The sequence below is a fragment of the Asparagus officinalis genome, chromosome 7 (assembly GCF_001876935.1).
Source record: "Asparagus officinalis chromosome 7, Aspof.V1, whole genome shotgun sequence".
Classification (NCBI taxonomy): Eukaryota; Viridiplantae; Streptophyta; class Magnoliopsida; order Asparagales; family Asparagaceae; genus Asparagus; species Asparagus officinalis.
In genome coordinates this window covers 24,605,862-24,630,453 of record NC_033800.1, presented here as the reverse complement: position 1 = coordinate 24,630,453, position 24,592 = coordinate 24,605,862, and the positions used below count along the sequence as shown (strand labels likewise).

General features: G+C 36.2%; 2 protein-coding genes across 2 annotated transcripts; one reads left to right on the top strand and one right to left on the bottom strand.

Annotated features, from left to right (window-relative positions):
- On the top strand, positions 3,008 to 7,444 carry LOC109850162 (octaketide synthase 3-like). The gene is given in 4 exon segments (XM_020420110.1): positions 3,008 to 3,063; positions 5,043 to 5,238; positions 6,176 to 6,440; positions 6,442 to 7,444. Coding segments are annotated over 3 exon segments (1,212 nt in total). The 5' UTR covers positions 3,008 to 3,063; the 3' UTR covers positions 7,193 to 7,444.
- On the bottom strand, positions 11,027 to 11,844 carry LOC109846843. The gene is made up of 2 exons (XM_020416082.1): positions 11,641 to 11,844; positions 11,027 to 11,581 (listed from the first exon to the last, which is right to left on the bottom strand). Exons 1-2 carry the CDS (start codon positions 11,842 to 11,844, stop codon positions 11,027 to 11,029), a joined length of 759 nt encoding a protein of 252 aa, XP_020271671.1.

The window sequence follows — 24,592 nt, the reverse complement described above, 5'->3', positions numbered from 1 at the left end:
TTAATGCAATCAGCATATTTAAACAAGAGTCTTGGGATGCCTTGCACACTGCTAGGGCACCATATCATTGAATATTGATAAAATATCTGTAGTAACACAAAATCCTCAATATCCTTCTTCTTTATTGATTCAACAAGAGATTCCAGTAGCCCTTCCACATATCGACACATATTCTTCGCCGATTCTTTTTCACTTCTAGTATAATGGTCAGCAAAATACTCCAACCAAATCCTAGGGTAAGGATCTCTATTACCGTAAATTATTTCCCCATCGATTGGGAAACCTGTGTGTTCATGAACCCAGTCCATATCAAAATTAACAATATTTTCTCTCCCACTTTCGACATCAGGCGGAGAAAACGCTACTTCATTTCCTACATAGTGACTCAATATAAGTTCCAGCGTGGGTCGATCTACTGCTAGGGGGCCAAACATTACATAATGTTGGAATGTACACCCTCAGTATGCATCCCAGTGACACCGCCGCATTCTCGGTTCGAGGACTTTCATAAAATCAATATATACGCTGAAACTAGCTGTAGGACTAATTTCAGCAGCAACACTAGCCTTTTTCTGTATTAAAATTTAACATTTAACATCAACCTCACTTAACTTAACATCCAATAGCCAAAAGTTAACATGCAACAATGAAATGTAACAGTTATGTTAAACACCGTAATAAATAATAGTCAGACTTGTTATCCACCAATAAAACTTAGCGCATGTTCTATATAGTTCACAATGCACCAACATTAGTCTGTAACATCTATCTAAAATGGAAAATGTAACATCATATTACTTCTTTATGAATTTCTTTGGTGCCTGTTGTGAACTTGAAATTTTATTTTTTCTCGGTAACCCTTTTGCATGGCCAACAGGGTCTGGGTGGCTTCATTAGTGCTGCCATTACCTGATGATGACGCATGGGATGACGAAGATTTGGAGGGGGAGGAGGATGGGAGAGAAGCGGTACCACGGTTGGTCTTAGATGGAAAAGGGGAGGTCTTCATAATTCTTGGAAGGCGAGGGGGAATCTTCATCAGTCGACGCATGTGAGTCTTGTCGCTCGTCATTCGTCGGTGCAGGTTCCTAACGTTGCAGCGACGGAGGAGGACGATGAACAATTTTACCTACCTTCTTCGATTTTTCCCATCTTCTGCCGATTTCGACCAAGCCCTAGAGTAGATATTTGGGTATTTCGCCGGCTCCTGTTAGCTATAGAGAGGGAAAGACATAGAGTGCAAGAGGCAGAGAGGAGAGAGAGAGGGCGACCATTGATGTGAGTTGCGGAGTGGGCAGGCGTCGTTACCAGCACTCGTAAACTATGGCGATGTGGGCGGGAAGGGTAGAGTTGGGTTTTAGAAATTTACAGCTCATTATGCTGAGCTGAGGGGCTAAAATACAAATTTACATTGTATTTTGGCTTTATACAAAGGGGTAAAATACAGGGGGTTGTTGCACATTGAATCTTCTCTTTTGGGGCCTTGAAGCAATTTTTCCCAAATACATTGGACTTCTTTTGTGTGTGTTTGGGTGTTTTGTTCTGGGATGTTTTGTACGAATAAATTAGTATTCATACAAATTTATTTTTGCTTACCTTATTGTACCTTCTTCGTACAAATATTCGGCTGAAATTACCATTCTATCATTTTCCAACCATTATAAATAGGGGTACTATTTTCAACAATAAGGTAAACAAGCAATCTCTAAGAATTCTTCTCCACTCCATTACACTTAAGAACTCACACAGTTCATCACTTTCCCACTCAAGTCCATCACTGATTTGATCGTCGGAGGAACAATGGGGGAACTAGTCCCCATCCTCTTACAAGTTACTATTTGTGCAGGAATGAGCTACTCAACTCAAAACCAAATATTCGGAGAAGTTAGTGGTCCCTAATTAACCTCACCCTCATTAAATTATCTATGTGATTATTAAAATCAACAACTTTGATTGCATATTAGTCTTCCCATTTGTGTATCCCCTCTTGGATTGCTTATGCTCATTAATCATCTACATTTGCATGTTAACCCCCCTAAATCTAGATATTTGTCAATCCCCTAATATTTGGATTTTTTTTTGCCAAAATGAAAATATCTAAAAGTTACAAAACATTCCCTAAAGAAATATAAAATTATAAAGACCCCCATAATCTAAAAATCACAAGCAATTACTTAAGAAATCCACACACTACAAACAAATAAGTAAAATTAAAAAAATATATAAATAGCCCCCTAAAAAAATGAATTGCAAAAATCCTTAAAAAACTACAATTTTCAAACAACACTTGAAAATTAAAAAATGACAAACAACCCTCTGAAAAATTTAAATATTACAAGTAACCCCCTAGAATTTTAAAAATTACAAACAACACCCTAGATTTTAAAACTTACAAAAAAAATCTTAAGAATTTTGAAAATTACAAAAAAACCCTTTGTAAGTTTGGTAAATTGCAAAAAAAAATGAAAATTTCAAACATCACCTTTCGAAGTATGAATTACAAATAATCCCCTGAAAATCTATAAACTATAAACAAACTCCTGACATACTTTGCTAATATGTAGAAGGCATTGTGGACGTTTACTCTTATATTCTAATCTTATACCTCCTTATAATGACAAGTTCGCACACATGATATAGGTATTACGGTGTTAATAACAATTTGAAACATTATAGTCCGTTTGACTATTATATCCCGGGACTACAACGAATTTAATTAATCATGAGATTAAAAAAGTCCCCAGTCCAAGCATAGCCAAACAATAGGGAGTTCCAAGATGTAAAGAGTAGTATATTAAGATGAAATGAAGCGGGATTAGTGAACCTACCACACATTTTGGGAGGCAGATTAACATGGTTTACCCCTTAAGTAGTTTTTTTATGTTTAGCAGATTAAATTAGATTAACTCTTCGTAACCCCAATCTAAATTTTCTGCCAATCAGCACTACGGAGATTAGTATAAAAACCCCCCATAAACCAAATCCGTCCTTCAAGCCAGAAGCCTCCTCACTTCCCTCCTCCCAAAACCTTAATCCAGCACCATTCTTTTTCTCTCTCCACCTGTAAGCGTACCGTATCTTTGTTTAATATTGTCCTGTTTATTATTTGTTGTTTTCTTCCGTTTTACTCAAGTTCCAGTACTTGTTACTGTTTTTCCAATGGTTTTATATTACTCTCTTGCTATCTTCTTCCATAATTAGCTACTACTCATTGGTTCGTGTGGCTCTAGGTCTATGTCTTAAATTACAGTTATTTTTGAGTTATTTCATTAGTAGGCAGTCATGTTCATAACACTTGCTTAATGTTCAATACATTTATTTATTTATTTATTTTGCTTATTATTTGTTTCTGGCTTCTAAGATATAAAGTCATTAGTTAAAAGTCGGCGGTTAATTTTCTTAAATGAGCTACCAAGAGATTAAAAAAAATTTGAGACTCATCCACCCAAAATAGCCAGTAAAGTGGATCTCATCACTAGCCTATCACTTTTTGTGTAAGTACTAATAATGTCACATACTCATTCTGACCAAAGTATATAATAACGATGTTGGACACATTTTTTAAAACACCCAATTTTAAAATTTATATAGCAAAATTAGCTGCTTCTGAAAAAATTAGCAAAACCGACCCTTTTTCCAGATGAGAATGGTCGGTTTAGCTGAGGAAAGATTTTTTCGAACTGCACGGGACTAGCAGTCCCATGCATCTATAGTTGCCAGCATTAATCTTGCTTTTTTCTCCCTCGTGAATCTCATTCACCTCCAAAAACTTCTTCTTTACCCCCTCAACACTCTCCTTAATCTCGTCGCTCTCCTTCGTCAGCTCCTCCTCCTCCTTCCCCATCCAAAAGCACATACCGTCACCGCAGGCGCTATCTTCATCGCCCACCTCACCTTCAGGCCCACCCTCAGCCCCAACGGCACCGAAGTCCTCACCCTCACCCCAACTCCGCCGCGTATTAGCTCTTCGATCCAGATCCTCTTCGGAAGGCACACCACGGCGATCGACTGGTGGACCCCACCGCCGTTCTCCTTGCGATGGTCAGCCTCTGGCGCTAAGGAGGAGGAGGAGATTACTGACTTGGAGAGGGTGAAGTGGACGAGCTGGGGTTTGAAGTGGATGGAGAAGATAGGGTTAGGGTTCGGGGAGAGGCGGAAGGAGATGTGGAGGGGGGAGTTGGCGGGGGATCCGAAGCGGCCAGTTGAGGATGTGGAGGAGAGGTCGGAGGGGTCGCCGGCGGCGATGGAGGCGGCGAAGGGGAAGTTGAAGATGGAGATGGGGACTTTGGCGCGAAGGAGCGGGGTTTTGAGCTCGTCCTCCCGAAGCTTGATCGATGCCTTCATTTCTGGTCCGTGTAGTTGGAAAAGAAAATGAATTGCGTGGGACTGCCTAGTCCCGTGCAGTTTGTAAAAGGATCGGTTTTGCTGATTTTTTTTTAGAAACGGTCGATTTTGCTATATAAATTTTAAATATGGGTGTTTTCAAAAATTTGTCGTAACGATGCTAGATGATTTACCATTAATACTCAGGATCTGGAATGACTACAACTTCCTTGCGTGCAAATGCAAATTTCCAAACTTGCCTTAACAGTTCTCTAATATTTGTTCAGTCTTTAAGTAGGTCCAACTTTAAACTGACCAATATTATATAAGAACATTAATAGTTTCTGATTCACAATATAAATGAGAGTTAATTAATATGCACCTGAAAGACTTTTTGTGAGAGTAAGAGCATTAATAATTAATTTTTTCAATAAGATGATGAATATGTGTAAATGATATTGTTTTGGAATAAGCGAAGACTCAATTTAGAATTGACTGCAACGATAAATGAATACTTACAAATATTACAAAGAAACAAATGGAAAACACAAGTATATTTGTAAGGACTGGTTGTTGATACATCTCAGTACTCGATCCTCAAAAAAATAAATAAATAAATAAATAAATAAATAAATAAATAAAATAAAAAGACCACGATATTTTCGTAAATATTGCGCAATTGATCGATGCTACTAACTTGAATAAAAATACACCTGTAGATGGCTGCAACGTCAAATATGGAGAACGTCGAAAACATCCGCCAGGCACAAAGAGCTGACGGGATGGCAACCATCATGGCCATCGGAACTGCTAGACCTCCCAATATCATCATGCAAGATGATTTCGCTGACTTCTACTTTCGGGTCACCAACAATGAGCATAAAGTTGAGCTGAAGAAGAAGTTTGCTAACATTTGTGAGATACCTCTCCCTGTGCTTTTTAAAATGAGTTTAATTGCACGTAGGTGTCCTGCAGTATCGCTGTTTAGAACTTGCTATCCCTGTAGTTTCATTGTTACGTATGGACCCTAGAGTTAGATTCTTCTTCATGACTCTTTTACCAGAGACAATGTCTGTCAAAATTTCACACAGTTTAAAAGAGTCAAGAAAACCCCTTTAGGTGCTGTTTGGCAAAGGTTTAAGTAAGAGGTTAAGGAGACTTTTACTCCTTCTTAACCCGCCAAACACAAAAAGTCTATATAATAGTTAAAGTGAGTTAACCCTCTATAATTTGCCAAACATAAAATATATCGAAAGGTTAAGTTAACCCCTCTAGAGGGATTAAAATGAGTTAACCCCTCAAAATGAGGGGTTTACTAATACTCCTATCTTAAAGGATTAAGCTAATCCCTTTAATTATAAAGAAAATAATCAAAATCTTTGTTATTCTCAAACACTAAAAATGATCGTAAGGGTTAAAATAAAACTTATATTACGGGTTAATAATTTAGTCCTTCGAATTATCGAATGAGTTAACTACGTTAATCATTCTCCTTAATCCCTCTTCATTAACCCTTTGCCAAACGGGGCCTTAAGTTTGGATAATTATCGGATAATCAGATAACCTTCCATAACTTTTAAAATATCAGAAAAGCCCCCTTTAGATTATGGGTCATCAAAACACCTCTTTAAGATCGAGATTTCGTTAGGAAATCCTCCGTACATCGTTAAATGCGTTTTTCACTGGCAAAAATATCCCCCTATCTAATTCTACTAACCAACGCGAAAATTATTGTTTTCTAATATTGAGTCTGTTAGGGGGGTTTTCAAATAAAATCTTTAAAAATATGCATGTTTTGTTCTTGGTTGTTTCTTCGCTCTTGGTAAGATACATACAATGATCGATGTTGCAGGCAAAAAATCAATGATAAACAAGCGATACTTTTACCACAACGAGGAGTTCTTGAAGAAGTATCCAAACATATGCTCATTCAGCGAACCATCACTCAACGACCGGCAGGACATTTGCGTGCCTGAGGTACCAAAGCTGGGGAAAGAAGCGGCACTCGAAGCCCTTAAGGAATGGGGGAGGGACAAGTCCCTGATCACCCACCTAGTTATGTGCACTTCCTGCGGGGTCGACATGCCAGGCGCTGACTTCAGGCTAGCCAAGCTCCTCGAACGTCAACCGCTACATGGTCTACATGCAGGGCTGCTACGCTGGAGGCACGGTGCTTCGCTACGCCAAGGACCTCGCTGAAAACAACAGGGGCGCGCGTGTGCTTATCGTGTGTTCAGAGCTGACCATAATAGGGTTCCGCGGTCCCAATGAGAACGCTATTGACAGCGGCATAGGAAACTCATTGTTTGGTGATGGGGCGGCGGCGTTAATTGTCGGTTCGGATCCTGTCATAGGCATTGAGAAGCCGATATTTGAGATCGTGTCTGTCAAGCAAAGGATTATTCCGGACAGTGAAGAGGTGATCCACCTACATCTGAGAGAGGAAGGCTTAACTTTCCACCTGACCAAGGACAGTCCAGACATGATAGCGAACAATATCGAGCAGTGCCTTGCTGATGCATTCGCGCCGGTGGGGTTGCCCTCCGACTGGAACTCCCTGTTCTGGATTCCGCACCCTGGTGGTCGGGCGATACTCGACAGAGTGGAGGAGAAGCTGAACCTTCGTCCTGAAAAGTTTGGAGCAACTCGACGAGTTCTGTGGGACTATGGGAACATGATCAGTGCATGTGTTCTCTATATACTAGATGAGATGAGGAAGAGTTCTTTAGCCGAGGGGCTGGCGACGACCGGAGAGGGGTTCGAATGGGGCGTGCTGCTAGGTTTTGGGCCTGGCATGACTGTTGAGACTATTGTTCTTCACAGTGTTCCTATAATTATAGACAAGGAGGCGGATTCAGTTCAGAAGTGAGTTCAGCGTTGGACATGAAGGAGCATCGTTATCAATCAAGGTCTTCAGCAATAAATTTAGGCAGTGAAGAACATTTTCCTGCTGCTAGCTCTCTCGTTATCTTGACAGGGATCAAGATTTCATTATTTTGATAATTTAGTTATCTTTTGTGTCAGTTAGTCGAATCTATTTATATTTGTCGAGTTAATTAAATAGTTTTGAATCTATTTTGGTTGAACCTTGCAATCCTATTTGTATTAGTTGGTCTATCAATCTCTGGTATTTTTAGCTTAAGTACTACTACTACTCCGTCAGTTTTAAGATTTAGTGTTTCGTGTATTAATTAGTAGCATCTTTTTTTAATTTGTATCACAAACATGTAGAGTTAAAGGTTTGTGTAAACACTAAACTCACGAAACTGGATGCAAAATGCCTTGATATTTTATTGAATTGAGAACTGGCTGTTTAAATAGCCTTACAGAGTTTAACTGAATGCAAGAAAATAGCTCACTAAGCTAGACTCCTAACTTTTAGCAACTAACTGTAACAAACAAAGACTGATTCCTAGAGACTAGGACTTATTCAAACCAAACTGAGCTAGCTCCTAAACTCTAGCAACTGCTTGTAACAAACAAAGACCTCTTCATACCCTCCCTTAAACTAGCTGCAGAGCAGAGTGCAGTTAGTTTACTTCGGTGAGATCAATCATTCTCATCTTCTTCCTAAACTTCTGGAAAGCATCAAGCTTCAGAGCTTTAGTCATTAAGTCTGCCACTTGTTCCTGAGTTCCACAATGCACCAACTCAACTTCTCCATCCTTTGCAAGATCTCTTAAGAAATGAAAACGTACTCTGATATGCTTGCTCCTTCCATGCATTACTGGATTTTTAGAAAGCTTAATCGTAGAGCTATTGTCACACATGATAGTAGTACTACCTTCTTGAGCATGACTTAAGTTCCTCAAAACTCGTCTTATCCACACAGCTTGGCAAGCACTAGCAGCAGCAGCTACAAACTCTGCTTCAGTAGTTGAAAGAGTAACAATTGGTTGTTTCTTAGACATCCAAGACACTGCTCCAGAACTCAACAAGAACACATAACCAGATGTACTTTTAGAATCATCTTCATCTCCTGCGTAGTCAGAGTCCGTGAAAGCAAGCAAGTCTTCATCCCCTCCTCTTTTATAAAAAATCCCATAGCTAGCAGTCCCCTTCAAGTACCTCAATATTCTTTTAGCAGCTTGTAAATGCAACTCAGTGGGTCTTGACATATACCTGCTAATCAAACTTACACTGAACATGATGTCCGGCCTTGTAACGGTAAGATACATTAAGCTTCCAACAATTTGTTTGTAATGTGTATCATCCACAACTACTCCATCAACATCTCTGCTAATCTTAAAACCTGGAACAATTGGACTATTCACAGGCTTACTCTCAGACATTGCAAATTTCTTCAAGACGTCAGTGGCATATTTCTTTTGACACACAAAAATCCCTTCTGGTTTTTGCAAAACTTCAATACCAAGAAAGAATCTCATCTTTCCTAGGTCAGTCATGTCGAAAGCTTGCATCATGGATTTCTTAAACTCAATCATCATACCCCTGTCATCACCAGTGTAAATTAAATCGTCAACATAAATGCTAACAATCAATATTTTACCTCCATTGCTTCTCTTGATGAACAAAGTTTGTTCATTTGGACATTTTTGGAAGCCTACACTCATGAAATGGGACTCTATGCGACTGAATCAGGCTCTTGGAGCTTGCCTTAGGCCATACAAGGCTTTATGTAGCTTGTAAACCTTGTGTTCTTTCCCTTTCTTTACATACCCCTTTGGCTGCTCAATGTACACGTCCTCGTTTAATTCTCCATGAAGGAACGCAGATTTAACATCCAACTGAAAGATGTCCCATCCTCTGCATGCTGCAAGTGCCACAATCATCCTTACTGTATCCATGCGTGCAACGGGGGCAAAGACTTCAGTGAAATCGATTCCTTGTTGTTGAGAGTACCCCTTAGCCACCAAGCGTGCCTTATATTTATCAACTTCACCAAGCTCATTCAACTTCGATTTGAAGATCCACTTCACTCCAATTGCTTTTGCTCCAGTAGGCAGGTCCATGAGTTCCCAAGTTTGATTCCTTTCAATCGAGCTTATTTCACTATCCATTGCCTTTCTCCATTTCTCATGCTTCACAGCTTCTTCAAACAGAGTTGGATCATCTCCGATGACATCTTGTACCATGTAGGCCTCTGCTTCTTCTTCTTCACTTAGTTCCTCTCCGCTCACATAATCTCCCATCCATGTAGGCATCCTTCTCTCTCTCCTTTGAACCACATTTTCTTATGAACTCCCTTCGTTATTCCCATCATGCTCACCCCTACTGTCAAATTCCATGTCTACATCTACTTCACCATCAATCTCGCCTCTATTTTCTTCTTCACTATCACTACTAAAATCATCATCAGCCCATACTAATTCTGCTTCAATCTGTTCTTTGAAATTGCTACCCCAATCCCAACTCCTTTCCTCCTCAAATATCACATCTTTACTAACTACAATCCTTTTAGTCTTAGGGTCAAATAGCCTATACCCTTTCGACTCTTCACTAATACCTAACAAAACACAAGGAAAGCTCTTATCATCCAACTTACCTCGTTTTGCTTCTGGTATGTGGACATGCGCAACACATCCCCAAATGCGAAAGTGATCCACCGAAGGCTTGACTCCACTCCATGCTTCCTGAGGAGTAATGTTCTTCACTGCTAAGGTTGGACTTCGATTCAGCAAGTAAAATGTCCAGTTGACAGCCTCAGTCCAGAAAGGTTTAGGAACCTTCTTGGCAATGAGCATGCAACGCACCATGTTCATGACAGTTCTGTTTTTCCTCTCGGCAACTCCATTCTGGTGAGGTGTGTAGGCAGTTGTGAGCTGCCTTTTGATTCCTTGCTCTTCACAAAAGGCTTTGAAATTAAGTGACGTGAACTCTCCCCCCCTGTCTGTCCGCAAACACTTGATGGATTCTTCCGCTTCTTTTTCTACCAGCTTCTTAAAAGTTTTGAAACTTTCCAATGCTTCGACTTCTCTACTAGCAAATATACCCAAGCTTTACGGCTATAGTCATCTATGAAACACAACACGTACCTCTTTCCACTGTTTGATGTTGGTTCAATAGGTCCACAGATGTCAGCATGTATGAGCTCTAGTACCTTGCTGGCGCGCCATTCACTCCTCTTTGATACTGCATTCCGATGTTGCTTGCCTGTGAAGCAATCAGTGCAAGTGATACTGGAAGCTCCCAATTGAGGTAGTCCGTGCACCATCCTTTTGGATTGTAAAGTCTTCAATCCCTTGAAGCTCAGGTGGCCATATCGTTGATGCCATAAGTATGTGGAATCAGCGCTGGTATGCAGGCACTCTTCTGTAATAGATATGGTGGCAGTGCATCTTTCGTTGAGTAAGATAAACATACGATTAGCACTCATCTCAGTGCGTGCAATGAGTCCTCTGTACGGATGATAGATGTTACATGCTCCATTTTTTATTAGAATCGCAAGCCCCTTTTCCTGCAACTGTCCCACACTCAACAAGTTGTTCCTAAGTTCAGGAACATAATACACATTACTAACCACAAAATGGTAGCCATTGAACATCAACCTTACATTGCCTTTGCCTGCCACTATCATCGTAGTGTTGTTGCCACATTTAACAGAGTGTTTGATGCCATCAACAAAGCTCGAGAACATACCTCTATCACCACACATATGGTTGGAACACCCTGAGTCAAGAAACCACGCATCATTTCTCTTTGCTTCATGTTCTTCTGCATACGCCATCAAAAGCAATTCTTCTTACTCATTCAGTTGTGCGTAGTTAGCTTCCTTGTTCCATTTAGGACATTCATACTGAAAATGCCCCAAATTGTGACATTTGAAGCACTCTATCGTGGCTCTATTGAAAGTTTGACGTCCTCTGCCACGCCCTCTGCCTCTGATCAGTCCTCTTCCTCTACCTCTGCTGCTGCTTTCAACTTTCAACACTTGATCAACCTCTATGCTGGTTCTTTTAAACTTTTGCTCATGAACAACCAAAGAACTTTGAAGTTCATCAATGGACATCGAACTTGTGTCTTTTGATTCTTCAATGGACACTACCACATAGGTAAACCTCTCCGTCAAGGTTCGAAGGACTTTCTCCACCACTTTTGAGTCTGGCATCTCCTCTCCATTGCTCCTCATTTTGTTTGCAATAGCCATTACTTTAGCAAAGTACTCCGTAATAGTTTCTGTTTCTTTCATCGCAAGGACCTCGAAGTCTCTTCTTAATGAATTCAGAAGTGACTTCTTCACAAGATCATCCCTCCAAACTTTCTCTTCAGCGAGTCCCAAACAATTTTGGAGGTGCGCCTGTCCAAAACTTGCTCAAAAATGGCTCTGTCAATAGCTCTGAAGAGATAGTGTTTCACCTTATGATCCTTCATTCTGGTATTCTCCAGCTGCTCTTGCTGTGTGTCTGTCAGTATTGTCCCTGCACGTGGTTCCTCGAAACCATTCTCAACGAGACTCCATAGGCCTTTGGCACGAAGAAGGTTCTCCATTAATTCGCTCCAATGATCATAATGAAGACCATCGAAGTGAGGGATCTTTGCGGAAACCTTGTCATCACTCATCTCTGTGTTTTCCTCTTTTCTTTCTCTCTAAGCTGCAGCTTACTTTAAATAATCAGGCCTAGTGATGGCTCTGATACTAGTTTGTAGAGTTAAAGGTTTGTGTAAACACTAAACTCACGAAACTGGATGCAAAATGCCTTGATATTTTATTGAATTGAGAACTGGCTGTTTAAATAGCCTTACAGAGTTTAACTGAATGCAAGAAAATAGCTCACTAAGCTAGACTCCTAACTTTTAGCAACTAACTGTAACAAACAAAGACTGATTCCTAGAGACTAGGACTTATTCAAACCAAACTGAGCTAGCTCCTAAACTCTAGCAACTGCTTGTAACAAACAAAGACCTCTTCAAAATATCCCTCACAATACTCTTATCCGTGCTTTTCCAGCTTAGTTGATTCCTAAACCTCCACCAAACAGACAACACCTAACTTCAAAAATCAACAGATAACATCAGGCATATGATTTAGCATCGAAGGAGTTTGTGAGAGTGTATATATTCTAATTAATTTTTATTATTATCCTTTACAACAAGAATTTTACCTCATACTATAAATGCAACAAATTAAAATATTGATGGTCAAGATACCCGAATGTACTGAGCTCAAGAAGAGACAAAAGACAAAATTAGTTCAAATCGCGATATATATATTCATGCATCTAACTTGCCTGGAGGAAGAACAAGAAATTGATCTGCTACAGATTAGATGTGACATTTATGATATTTGAATCCATTTACTGGTCATGGATACGAATGCAATTCGATAAACAAAACTCATATCAATAATCGCCATAATCGAAAATGGATTTAGACAGGATACGTGAGAAACAAATATGGGAATTTTCGAATACCAAGCACATAACATGCATGATTAACTCCTTATTTTCAATTAATTGGCAAATAAAAGAATAACTCAAAAGTTACAAGATGTTCCTAAATTTTAGTTGTTTTAGCCTCGATATTAGGGCCTTCATCCATCAAAAAATGCTGATATTTTCGAAATATCGTTATTTAGATAGCTAGTTCATAAATATATTTAAGTAATAAGAGAAAAAACAAAGAAAAGTAAAATAAAATTGGAACAAGTGAAATAATTAATCTGCAGATTGAAGAGTTAAAACATGGGGCACCTCAGCTTCGAAGAGACAGAAAACCCTTGATAGAGAGGGGTAAAAAAAAGGAAAAAAGGATTTTGGAAGAAGGACAAGACGCGTTGCAATCTGGGGTAGGATGCGATTTCTTGTTCCCCTTTTTTTTCTATCACTCGATTTAATTATTGCGGAAGCGGGTTTGGATTAATTTGACCCATTTTCTTTCTTGTAAACATATTAAAGAGGTTAATAATTTCACTTAACCCTACTGAGCTCTAGGGGGTTCTGCGCATAACCCCTCAAAACATTGTTTATTCCAATTAAGCCCCAATGGAATTTGGATGGTTCTGCTCAGGTGCCAAGCACGAAATCTCCGCACAAAAGATTTATGTAGCAACTTCCTTTCTGCTTCAGTGTGGTCAAAGTAATGAAATCATATGAAGTTTTTTTTTAAAGCAAATCGAAATATACAACTCTTTGCGGCACTTGTTGTATACAATTAGATACCATCCTTTGAACGCTAATCATAGTCTATCGTGTAATTTGCTAGAGTAGTGTTGTATGCCCTTAAACAGATCTAATACGTTTTTATTGAACTGGCTTTTATGCACGTGCATTGCACGTGATTAAATATTATAATTATTTATTTTTAGCCTATTTTCCTTACTAAAATTTGTTCTTCAATTTCAATTTGATAGTTTTTGCCCATTTATGTCTCTAAAATTTAATATTTTTATTACCTATCTTCTTTAACGTTTGTTTGAATAGGTTACACATAATTTTAAGTTCCATGTTGATAATTGAACTGACATGAAACCAAAGCGAAGTCAATTTGAATATTCATATTACTTGGATTGACAAGAAATAAAACTTTACCAAAGGAAGTATAGTGTTGTAAAAATAAAAAATACTTGAAAAATAGCATTATAATAGCAAGAGGAATAATTAAAGCCAATAAGTGTAGACAATTGATTAGAAGTGGCTAAAATGACACAAAAGATAATATAGGTTTTATTTCTAATCATTGATAGACTTCATTAAAAACCATAAACTAAATATCAATGCTAACTCTAGTATAATTTTATATGATAAAAACGTCCACAAAATAAGTATATAAAAATATAAAACCTCGTGAATATCTCTTACAAATATTCCTAATTTTACTCAAAAATTTAGGCTACTCTATAAAATATTAAGAAAATATTATCTTTTATTCTTTCTGTTTCATTTTTTATTAAGTCAAAATCAACATTTCTTCACTTTTATCTTTTTCTAAGGTAATTCTAGAGTGGTGTCTTCATCATCTACATCGATTGTAACATAATGCTGGATCTAGACTTCTCATGCTATTGTATTTCCTTGGGCTCATTTATTTTTTATTTTCCCATCTAACTTTACAAGTAATTTAAATGAGAATAAATGTTAATGAGAACAAATGTTAATTATATATATATAGATCGTTTGTTTGTTGGCTTCGTTGCATATAGTGAAGCCATCTTAATAGTCTTTAATTTTTTCTGAATGAAAAGCAAGTTCCAAACATCTCATAGTTGAATTTATCTTTTACGTTATGTTATCCTGTATTTACAAGTTCATCCTTGCATTCTTGCTTTTTGGGTATGTTGGCCTCTTTGTTTTGATGATGTTTAACAAACAATTTACCACTAATGTTGTTTGTCTAGTATTTATATTTTGTATCTATTCTAGACAAACAACGAGTTGGAGGATGGATGGAATCAAGCATTCACGATCATATCCAATGGAGGTTGGCGGAATTCTGGAGTGAAGCCTACGCAATTCAAAGTTAAAGTTTCAAGTTCCCGCTTCATCCGCAAGTACCCAAGATCAAGCTTATTGAAGATCAAGATCAAGCTTGGGTAATTGTTTAGGTTTTATATTATGTATGTTGATACTTTAAGCACAATCACTTACACACATACAAGTTTTGGTTTTCATATATATATATATATATATATGTATATATATATATATATATATATATATATATATATATATATATATATATATATATATATATATATATATATATATATATATATATATATATATATATATATATATATATATATATATATATATATATATATATATATATATATATATATATATATATATATATATATATATATATATATATTTAGATATATACATGCATGGTTTTGGGTTTTCATGTTTTGGACATACTTGCAAAATACATGAGTTTTCACAAATAGAAATTCAATTTGAAAAATTCTTTTTCCAACATGTTTGTTTTCATGTTTATAAACATTTCGCAAAGTTTCATCAAGTTTGAAATTGATTTGTTACGTTTAATTAAATTTACAAAATCATGTTTTTCGTTCGTGCATGTTTTTACAAAACAGATGAGTTTTCACAAATAGGAAGTGATATTTAAGAAATTCTTTCTTTTAAATGTTTATCTATATGTTTAGAAACTTCCCTAAAAATTTTACTATTTTTGGAGTTGATTTACTGTGCCCAATTGATTTTACAAAATCGTGTATGTCAGCAGATTTTTAGAAACTGTATATCTGTGTTCAAACATTTATTTCTCTCAAATGAGAAATTATTTTTCAGATATTCTTTCTCTAACATGTTCATATACATGTCTACAACCTTTACACAAATTTTAATGATTTTTGGAATTGATTTACTATTTTTAATTGATTTTACAAAGTCAGATACATAAATTTCCAGAATGCTGGAATTTGGGGTATTTTGGTCTTTTTAGCCTATAACGGCTAGTAACGGCTAGTTTTTGATATTTTCGGTTTTTGGGGGTTTGTGGCTGGTTTAAGAGGCTATAAAAAGCCCTCAACTTTCATTGTTTCTCATGGATGTTTAAGATAGTTTTAAAAAGAGTTTTACAAGTTTGTTTAAGGGTTTTTAAGTTTGTTTCAAGAGTTTGTTTATGAAGAAACTTTCACAAGAGCTTGAGGAGATCATTCTTTGGTGTTTGGGCATTCAACTCTTCTCCCTCTCTCTCTTGTCATCTTTAGAGAAGTGTTTCTAAACTCAATCTAGCTTTACATTTATATATAATTGTTTGATTATCATTTTATTAAGCTAGAATTTATTTGAGTTTAGTTTGATTTGATTTACTCTTTGTTTACACACACAACCATTGAGCTTATTGTATTTGCATACATTATATAATTGGATTGTGGGATTGTGTGACATTGAGTGTGAGCCTATATTGTGTTCTCACCTTGTATTAGAGAACAAACACCTTGTTATTGTGCCTAATTGTATAGATCACTTTGTAATACACTTGTACACCGAGAGGAGTGTGTGGTGAGAGTCGGGGATCGTCCCAAGAGGAGTGGCATCGGTTGACGAACATAGGGAAAGGTTGTAACCGAGTACTTGAGGGAGACACGGCTAGGTCCAACACTTGTGAGGGTGTTGAGTGGGTTTGCAAGAGTGAGTTGTAGAGTTTTCGGTTAGCTAGAAAACCGAGTGTGTAGAAGTTCCGGCTTCCAAACCGGATTGTGTTAGTGGATTTCTCCCCGGGAGTGGGGAGCGGAGACGTAGGACGGAAGGTCCGAACTCCGTGATCATTTGATTGTGTTTGAGTGTGCTTTGGCGTTTATTTATATTTGTGCTCATTGCTCATATCGCCATTGTCTCATTATTTATATCATCCACTATCTTGTTTCATATTGTTTACCCTTGTGTTAGTTTCATATCCTTACATATATATCTCATAGTATATCTCTTTGCTAGGATATATTTCATTGTTCATATTGCCTTTATCCTAGCTCATATATTGTTGTATTTCATACTTGCTAGGATAACTTGTTAATTAATTTTAATTGGTATAAAATCGGATTAGATTAGCATAAGACCCTAATCACCCCCCTCTAGGGTCTAACAATATACACACACACAATTGTTTTGGTTTCCATGTATATATATAGTTATATATATACATATATAGTTTTGAGTTTTCATGTTCATAAATATGAGATTACATATTTCATATTTATTATTGTGATTTGATTTAACTACTTAGATATAAAACAAATATATTTTTATATACATACCCATTTGTTTCATTTTCTATTGTATTTGTAAAAATATTATATTCTTAGTTTTTGGACTTAACAATAATCATATACATATTGTATTAAGTCTACATAATCATTCGTGTTTTGGACTATTTTTGTAAAATGATAATATTTCTCATTTGGGAAGTCCTTTTTAAAAACCAATTTTTGTAGCATGTGTATTATCATGTCTACAATCATTTCCCAAAGTTTTATAATTTTTAGAATTTATTTGATATTTTTAAATAGTGTTTTAAAATCAGATAAACATCTTTCAAACTATTCTGTTCATGTGTCAGTTTACGGTCGACCGTCACGGTCGACTGCGCCTTTATTTTTAACCTGCGGAGCCAACATAAACTTTCGCGGTCGACTGCCACGGTCGACCGTTAGCTCAAATTTTCCTACGGTCGACCGCAAAAGTCTCTGGAAAATTCTGAGCCTCGAAAGTGGCTCCCCCCCCCCCCCGAGTTTTTCACGGTCGACCGCCGTATGCCCAACGGTTCTTTTTATACAAACTCATATTCCTGGTTTTCTGGGATTTTCCTATAAAAACCCCTCAACCCCTCTTCTACCAACATGAAATTGAGAAAGTTTTAAACAAGTTTAAGAGGGTTTTACAGTTTGGTTTAAGTATTGGTTTTTGTTTACAAAGGAGGAAGCTTACATTGCAAATTGAGGGATTCATTCTCAATCTTATTCATCCTCTCCTTTGAGTTTATAGAGAAGTTTTCTAACTCTTTTCTCTAGCAATTTTATTATTTATTTTTATATTCTTATTATTGCTAGTTTGCTATTTGAGTTAGATTTTATTTCACTCATTGCTTACACACACCCACATGAGCTTATTGTATTTTCATACATAGTATATTTGGGTTGGTGAGAGTTATAACAATTGAGTGTGAGCTTTTATTGTGTTCTCATTCATATTAGAGAACAATCATTTGTTGTATTTGTGCTTATTGTGAGATATACTTTGTAATACACTTGTACACCGAGAGAAGTGTGTGGTGAGAGTCGGGGATCGTCCCAAGAGGAGTGGTGTCGGTTGAAAAACCTAGGGAGAGGTTGTAACCGAGCACTTGAGGGAGACACGGCTAGGTCCAATACTTGTGAGGGTGTAGAGTGGGTTTGCAAGAGTGTGAGTTGTAGAGTTTTCGGTTAGCTAGAAAACCGAGTATGTAGAAGTTCCGGCTTCCAACCGGATTGTGATAGTGGATTTCTCCCCGGGAGTGAGGAGCGAAGATGTAGGATGGAAGGTCCAAACTCCGTGATCATTTGAGTGTGTTTGAGTTTGTCTTTGGCTTATTTGATTATGCATTTATCTTATATCGCCAATTGTCTTTACTCATGTATATTTTATCGTATCACATTTGTAGTTTGATTATATCACCATTGTGTTAGTTTATATATTCTTGCATATATTTTATCATATACCTCTTTGCTAGGATATATCTCTTTGTTCATATTGCATATTCTTGCTCATATCATATTGTATATCTATCTTACAAGAATAATTTTTGAATTAGTTTTAATTGGCATAAAATCGGATTAGATTAGCATAAGACCCTAATCATCCCTCCCCCCCTTAGGGTCTAATAATTGGTATCAGAGCTTGGTGCTCTTTGATTTAAGGTCTAATCGCCTTGAGTTAAAGATCCAAGTTATCTTTTTGTGCTAATCTTGTTTTAATTGTATTTGTATCTTGCTTGCATATTTTTACAAATTATGGATATGAATGATGCATCTTATTTAGGCTATGATTCTAGTATTGCTCCTATGCTCAATGGTGTTTTAGATTCAAAATATTTGTTCAATCTAAAAATATCAATTTATGGGAAGTCATTGATTGTGCTTATATTGTGCCCACATTGGAGAAATCCAAGTGGAATAAAAATGATAAAAGATTATTTATTATGAACAAGCTCTTGTTGGAATTTTTACATAATGCACTTGATTCTTCTTTGTCTAACAAGTTTGTTCATTTTGATAGTGCTTACACATTATGAAAACTTATTAAAGCACATCAAGGGGACTTGGAGGCGATCCGACAAGCTTTGGAGGATCCCGCTTTAAGTTCAAAAGGAGCGTCATGCACACACGCACTAGGCGATAGCCCTAGTGAGGTTTGCGAGTTCGAATCCATAAATAATTTATCTAGTGATGAACTTGCTTGTGCTTCCAAAAAATTATTGCATGCCTTTAACAAATTGCATAAAGATTTTATTGATCTAAAAAGCAAGCATGATAATTTAAAATCCGATCATGAGAAGCTAGTGTCCAAATTTGATGTCATTGAAAAAGAAAATATTATGCTTAAAGAAAACAATGACTTATTAAATTTGGAAAACAAAAATTTGATCTCATCGATTGCTAGCCTATCTCATGCTAAGATTGATGCCATGTTAGAAGTAGAAAACATAAAAAATGATACAGTTTCTTTTATAAGTGAATATTTATGTTCTACTTCTAATAAAAATGCATATGTGCCAAATGATGAGTTGAATGTTGTTAAAAATCGCATTTCATCTTTAGACTCGACTCTTAATACATGCATTGATAACCATAAGAAACTTATGGACAAGTGTGCTAAACTTAGTATTACAAAATCACCTACACACTATGCACACTTGTATAGAAAAATTTACAAATGCTTAATTTGCGGTCGTAAAGGCCACATTGCTAAATTTATTTATGATGCACACAAATCTTCTAAGGTTAATGCTTCTTGTGCATCTCATAAGGCTTATTCATCACATACACATGCACATACTCATCATGTTCATCATAAGCATGCTCATGTGTTTAAATATGATATTTGTGGTCGTTTTGGTCATTTGGCCAAATATTATTTTGATTTGAAAAATAAGTCCCATTTGCCAAATGTTTCTAGTAGACCACATGTTTATAAATGTATGTTTATGGTAGATTTGGCCACTTAGGAAAGTTTTGTTTTGATAATGTTTCACATTTGTAAAAAGCTTCAAATAATTTACCTTTGTTTGCAAATGTTCCACGTGCACCTTTTAATGGTCAACATAAGCAAATGTTTCATTTCCATTGTATATATTGCAATCGGAAGGGTCATTTGAGTGATTATTGCTATGACTGATCCCGCGCACCACATATGCCTAAGAGGGGTCATAACCCTAGGGCTTTGAGCTTGAATGATAGGGGTCATGTCCCTAACCAATCCGGCATCAAGAATTCTTGGGTGCCAAAATAATTTTTAAACCAAGAATTTTAGTACTTTTACTTTTTCCTTTTCTTGGTTTTGAAAATTATGCTTTAAAATCTTTTGGTTATGAAAACAATTTTTCTTTGATTAAATCTTTTGTTTTCATGATTATTAGTTTTGATTTTAAATGAGAGGTTTGTAGTTATATACCATCCGGGTTTATTGGGTGTTTATTCCCAAATCTTGTTTACCGGGTGCTAAAAATATTAATATGGGTTGATACTAGCTCAAGAGCTAGATATAGTTGCCTCTCTTGATTTTTGAAAATCAATGATGGTTTGGTTTTATGTTTTTATGGATTTTATTTGATTTATGATTTCATTTGATTGATTTGTTTTCATTTGAAAACATTTTGCATGATTCTCATACTCTTTTTCTTTTGATTTCATAAATCTACCTTTACACTTGGTTTTTATGTTCTTTGATATGAGACACTATTTTTCATATTGATATATTCATATGCGTTCTTATTATCTTTTTCGTATGTGAGGAGTGTTTAGCATTTTTCCATCTATGCTTTCTCACATATGTTTGCCATGATCTTCATTTCATATATTCTATAAGGCATTTTGATAGGGGGAGCAATCCCTATATATATTTTTCATACTCACCCGTGCTAATTTGTAGGGGGAGCTTTCGCTCTCTTCATTCTTTATGGTTTTCCCTTTTTTGATGTTGTCAAAGGGGGAGAAATATTATGAGTATATCTATCTTGTTTGCTTATATGCATGATTATTTTTTGATGTTGTCAAAGGGGGAGAAATATTATGAGTATATCTATCTTGTTTGCTTATATGCATGATTATTGTAACTTATATATTCATTTCTATCTATCTTGTTTGCTTATATGCATGATTATTGTAACTTATATATTCATTTCCTTTCATGCATATATCCTTTTTATAAATTGTTTGTCATCATCAAACAGGGGGAGATTGTTGGCCTCTTTGTTTTGATGATGTTTAATAAACAATTTATCACTAATGTTGTTTGTCTAGTATTTGTGTTTTGTATCTATTCTAGACAAACAACGAGTTGGATGATGGATGGAATCGAGCATTCACGATCATATCCAATGGAGGTTGGCGGAATTGTGGAGTGAAGCCTACGCAATTCAAAGTTTAAAGATTCAAGTTCCCGTTTCATTCGTAAGTACCCAAGATCAAGCTTATTGAAGATCAAGATCAAGCTTGGGTAACTAGTTTAGATTTTATATTATGTATGTTGATACTTTAAGCTCAATCACTTACACACATACAAGTTTTGGTTTTGATATATATATATATATATATATATATATATAAATATATAATATATATATATATATATATATATATATATATATATATATACACACAATTGTTTTGGTTTCCATGTATATATATAGTTATATATATACATACATAGTTTTGAGTTTTCATGTTCATAAATATGAGATTATCATATTCCATATTTATTATTGTGATTTGGTTTAACTACTTAGATATGAAACAAATATATTTCATATACATAACCCATTTGTTTTATTTTCTATTGTATTTGTAAAAATATTATATTCTTAGTTTTTTGGACTTAAAAATAATCATATACATATTGTATTAAGTCTACATAATCATTGTGCAAAGTTTCAAAACATGGTTTAGCCTAAATGTCAAAATTCATATGTTTACATTTTTGTGTTTTGGACTATTTTTGTAAAATAATGATATTTCTCATTTGGGATGTCCTTTTTGAAAACCAATTTTTGTAGCATATGTATTATCATGTCTACAATCAGTTTTCAAAGTTTCATAATTTTTGGAATTTATTTGATATTTTTAAACAGTATTTTAAAATCAGATAAACATCTTTCAAACTATTCTGTTCATGTGTCAGTTCACGGTCGACCGCCACGGTCGACCGCGCCTTTGTTTTTAACCCACGGAGCCAACAGAAACTTTTACGGTCGACCACCACGGTCAACCGTCAGCTCGAATTTTCCTACGGTCGACCATCACGGTCGACCGCAAAAGTCTCTGGAAAATTCTGAGCCTCAATAGTAGCTCAAAAGTCTCTGGAAAATTCTGAGCCTCGAAAGTAGCTCGCGGTCGACCGCGAGCTTTCCACGGTCGACCGTCGTATGCCCAACGACTCTTTTTGTACATAATCATATTCCTGATTTTTTAGGATTTTTGTTGTTTTGTTTTGGGGTTTTTGCTGTTGTTTTCTCTTCATATATAAACCCTCAAACTTCTTCTATCAGTAACCAAGGAGAAAGTTTTAAACAAGTTTAAGAGGGTTTTACAGTTTGGTTTAAGTATTGGTTTTTGTTTACAAAGGAGGAAGCTTACATTGCAAATTGAGGGATTCATTCTCAATCTTATCCATCCTCTCCTTTGAGTTTATAGAGAAGTTTTCTAACTCTTTTCTCTAGCAATTTTATTATTTATTTTCATATTCTTATTATTGCTAGTTTGCTATTTGAGTTAGATTTTATTTCACTCATTGCTTACACACACCCACATGAGCTTATTGTATTTTCATACATAGTATATTTGGGTTGGTGAGAGTTATAACAATTGAGTGTGAGCTTTCATTGTGTTCTCATTCATATTAGAGAACAATCATTTGTTGTATTTGTGCTTATTGTGAGATACACTTTGTAATACACTTGTACACCGAGAGGAGTGTATGGTGAGAGTTGGGGATCGTCCCAAGAGGAGTGGTGTGACGTCTCTGGGTTCACACAAGGCTACAGTCCGAGGTAAAACCAGAAATGTCAAACCTGCCATGCACCACACCGTGCAATAACATGTTTCACCATCACAATTTCTATCTCTCTAGTGGAATCAACAACAGGTGTAGTACAAAGCAAGTAAAGGTTATACAAAAATCAACTGATGAAGTAATAGAGGTCAAATTAATATCTCGTCATCTAATATACTGGAATACAAATAAATGTCTGGAATAAATGAACTGGAGTTCTCAACAAGTCTCAAATACAAAATGTCTGACAAGAGGAAATAAGGCACACAGTCTTTACAACTTCTAGAATAAGACTCACATGTCTACACAAAAATCTACGGTGGAGCTCAAAAGAAAATATAACTAAATAGACGGCTGAAGCTAAAGTGTATCGCCGTCAACCTGCGACTCTCCGGGCTCCTGGCTCGTTACCTGAAAGGGGGAGGGACAACGAGAGTCAAAGCACTAGCGAGCAACATCACAACCAACCCCAAGGGATAGGGCTCGTTGTATATGAAAATACAGTTAATACAAATAATATAATTCATTTACACAAACGTTAATGGGTTTTAGTACTTAGGGAAATACAACACGAGCATAGGTACGTCGAGCGAAATAATCCAAACAAGGAAACCCTCATGTATATACCTTGTACCTCAAATTGTAGATCCCTAAATATTTAAACCCGAGGTTGGTCATAAGAAAACAAATAAAGAAAAGAAAACATACCCATCTCTACCAATAAAGTGTAAACATGAACAAACTACAATAGGTGTCATGTACAACCTAGGTAGCTATCATGCCCCAGCCTGAAACAATATAACTTGTACCCAACTTGGTGAAGTAACATGCTCAAGGTTTAGCAAAAATCTAAAACATGATTAAAATGGATTATAGTCCATCACGAGGACTTTAATAGATTATAGTCCAACACGAGGATTTCAATGGATTAGAGTCCAACACGAGGACTGCGTATAAGAAAGTATGCATGTCTTATTCCTGTACATATTCTGCTGAAATGACTTAAACTTGTGTCCGAAAGGTCATCTCACATGTATAGGTGAAATCATATTCACTACAAATAAATACTCAATAAACCAGGCACTCCTCAAGTCCAAACATGGTAGATAGTACCCTTGAATATGTAAACACTGTATACATACATACTTATGTATATATATACAGCAGATGATTTAAACAGAAGCACGAACGAAAAAGAAAGAAAAATACTGCGATGAGTCGACTCGTGCTCAAATATGAGTCGACTCAGCAGAACACATATAATAGCAGGAAAGGGCTTTATGAGTCGACTCATGACAGTCATGGGTCGACTCATGACTTATGGGTCGACTCGTATACTGACGAGTCGACTCAGCAAAAACAAAAAGGCAACACAACTTGACTTCGTGAGTCGACTCATGACAGTCATGGGTCGACTCAACCTGTTGAGTCGACTCATGATGAGCCGTGGGTCGACTCACGGGCTGAACAAAGCATTTCTCCCAACTATAACTTGTTTCAAACGATCCACACTTCCATTTTAAATGATCTACATTTCTATAGCCATTGATTCTCGACTATGATACAGTGAGAAAAACATATTTATCATGAGAAACGATTTTCTT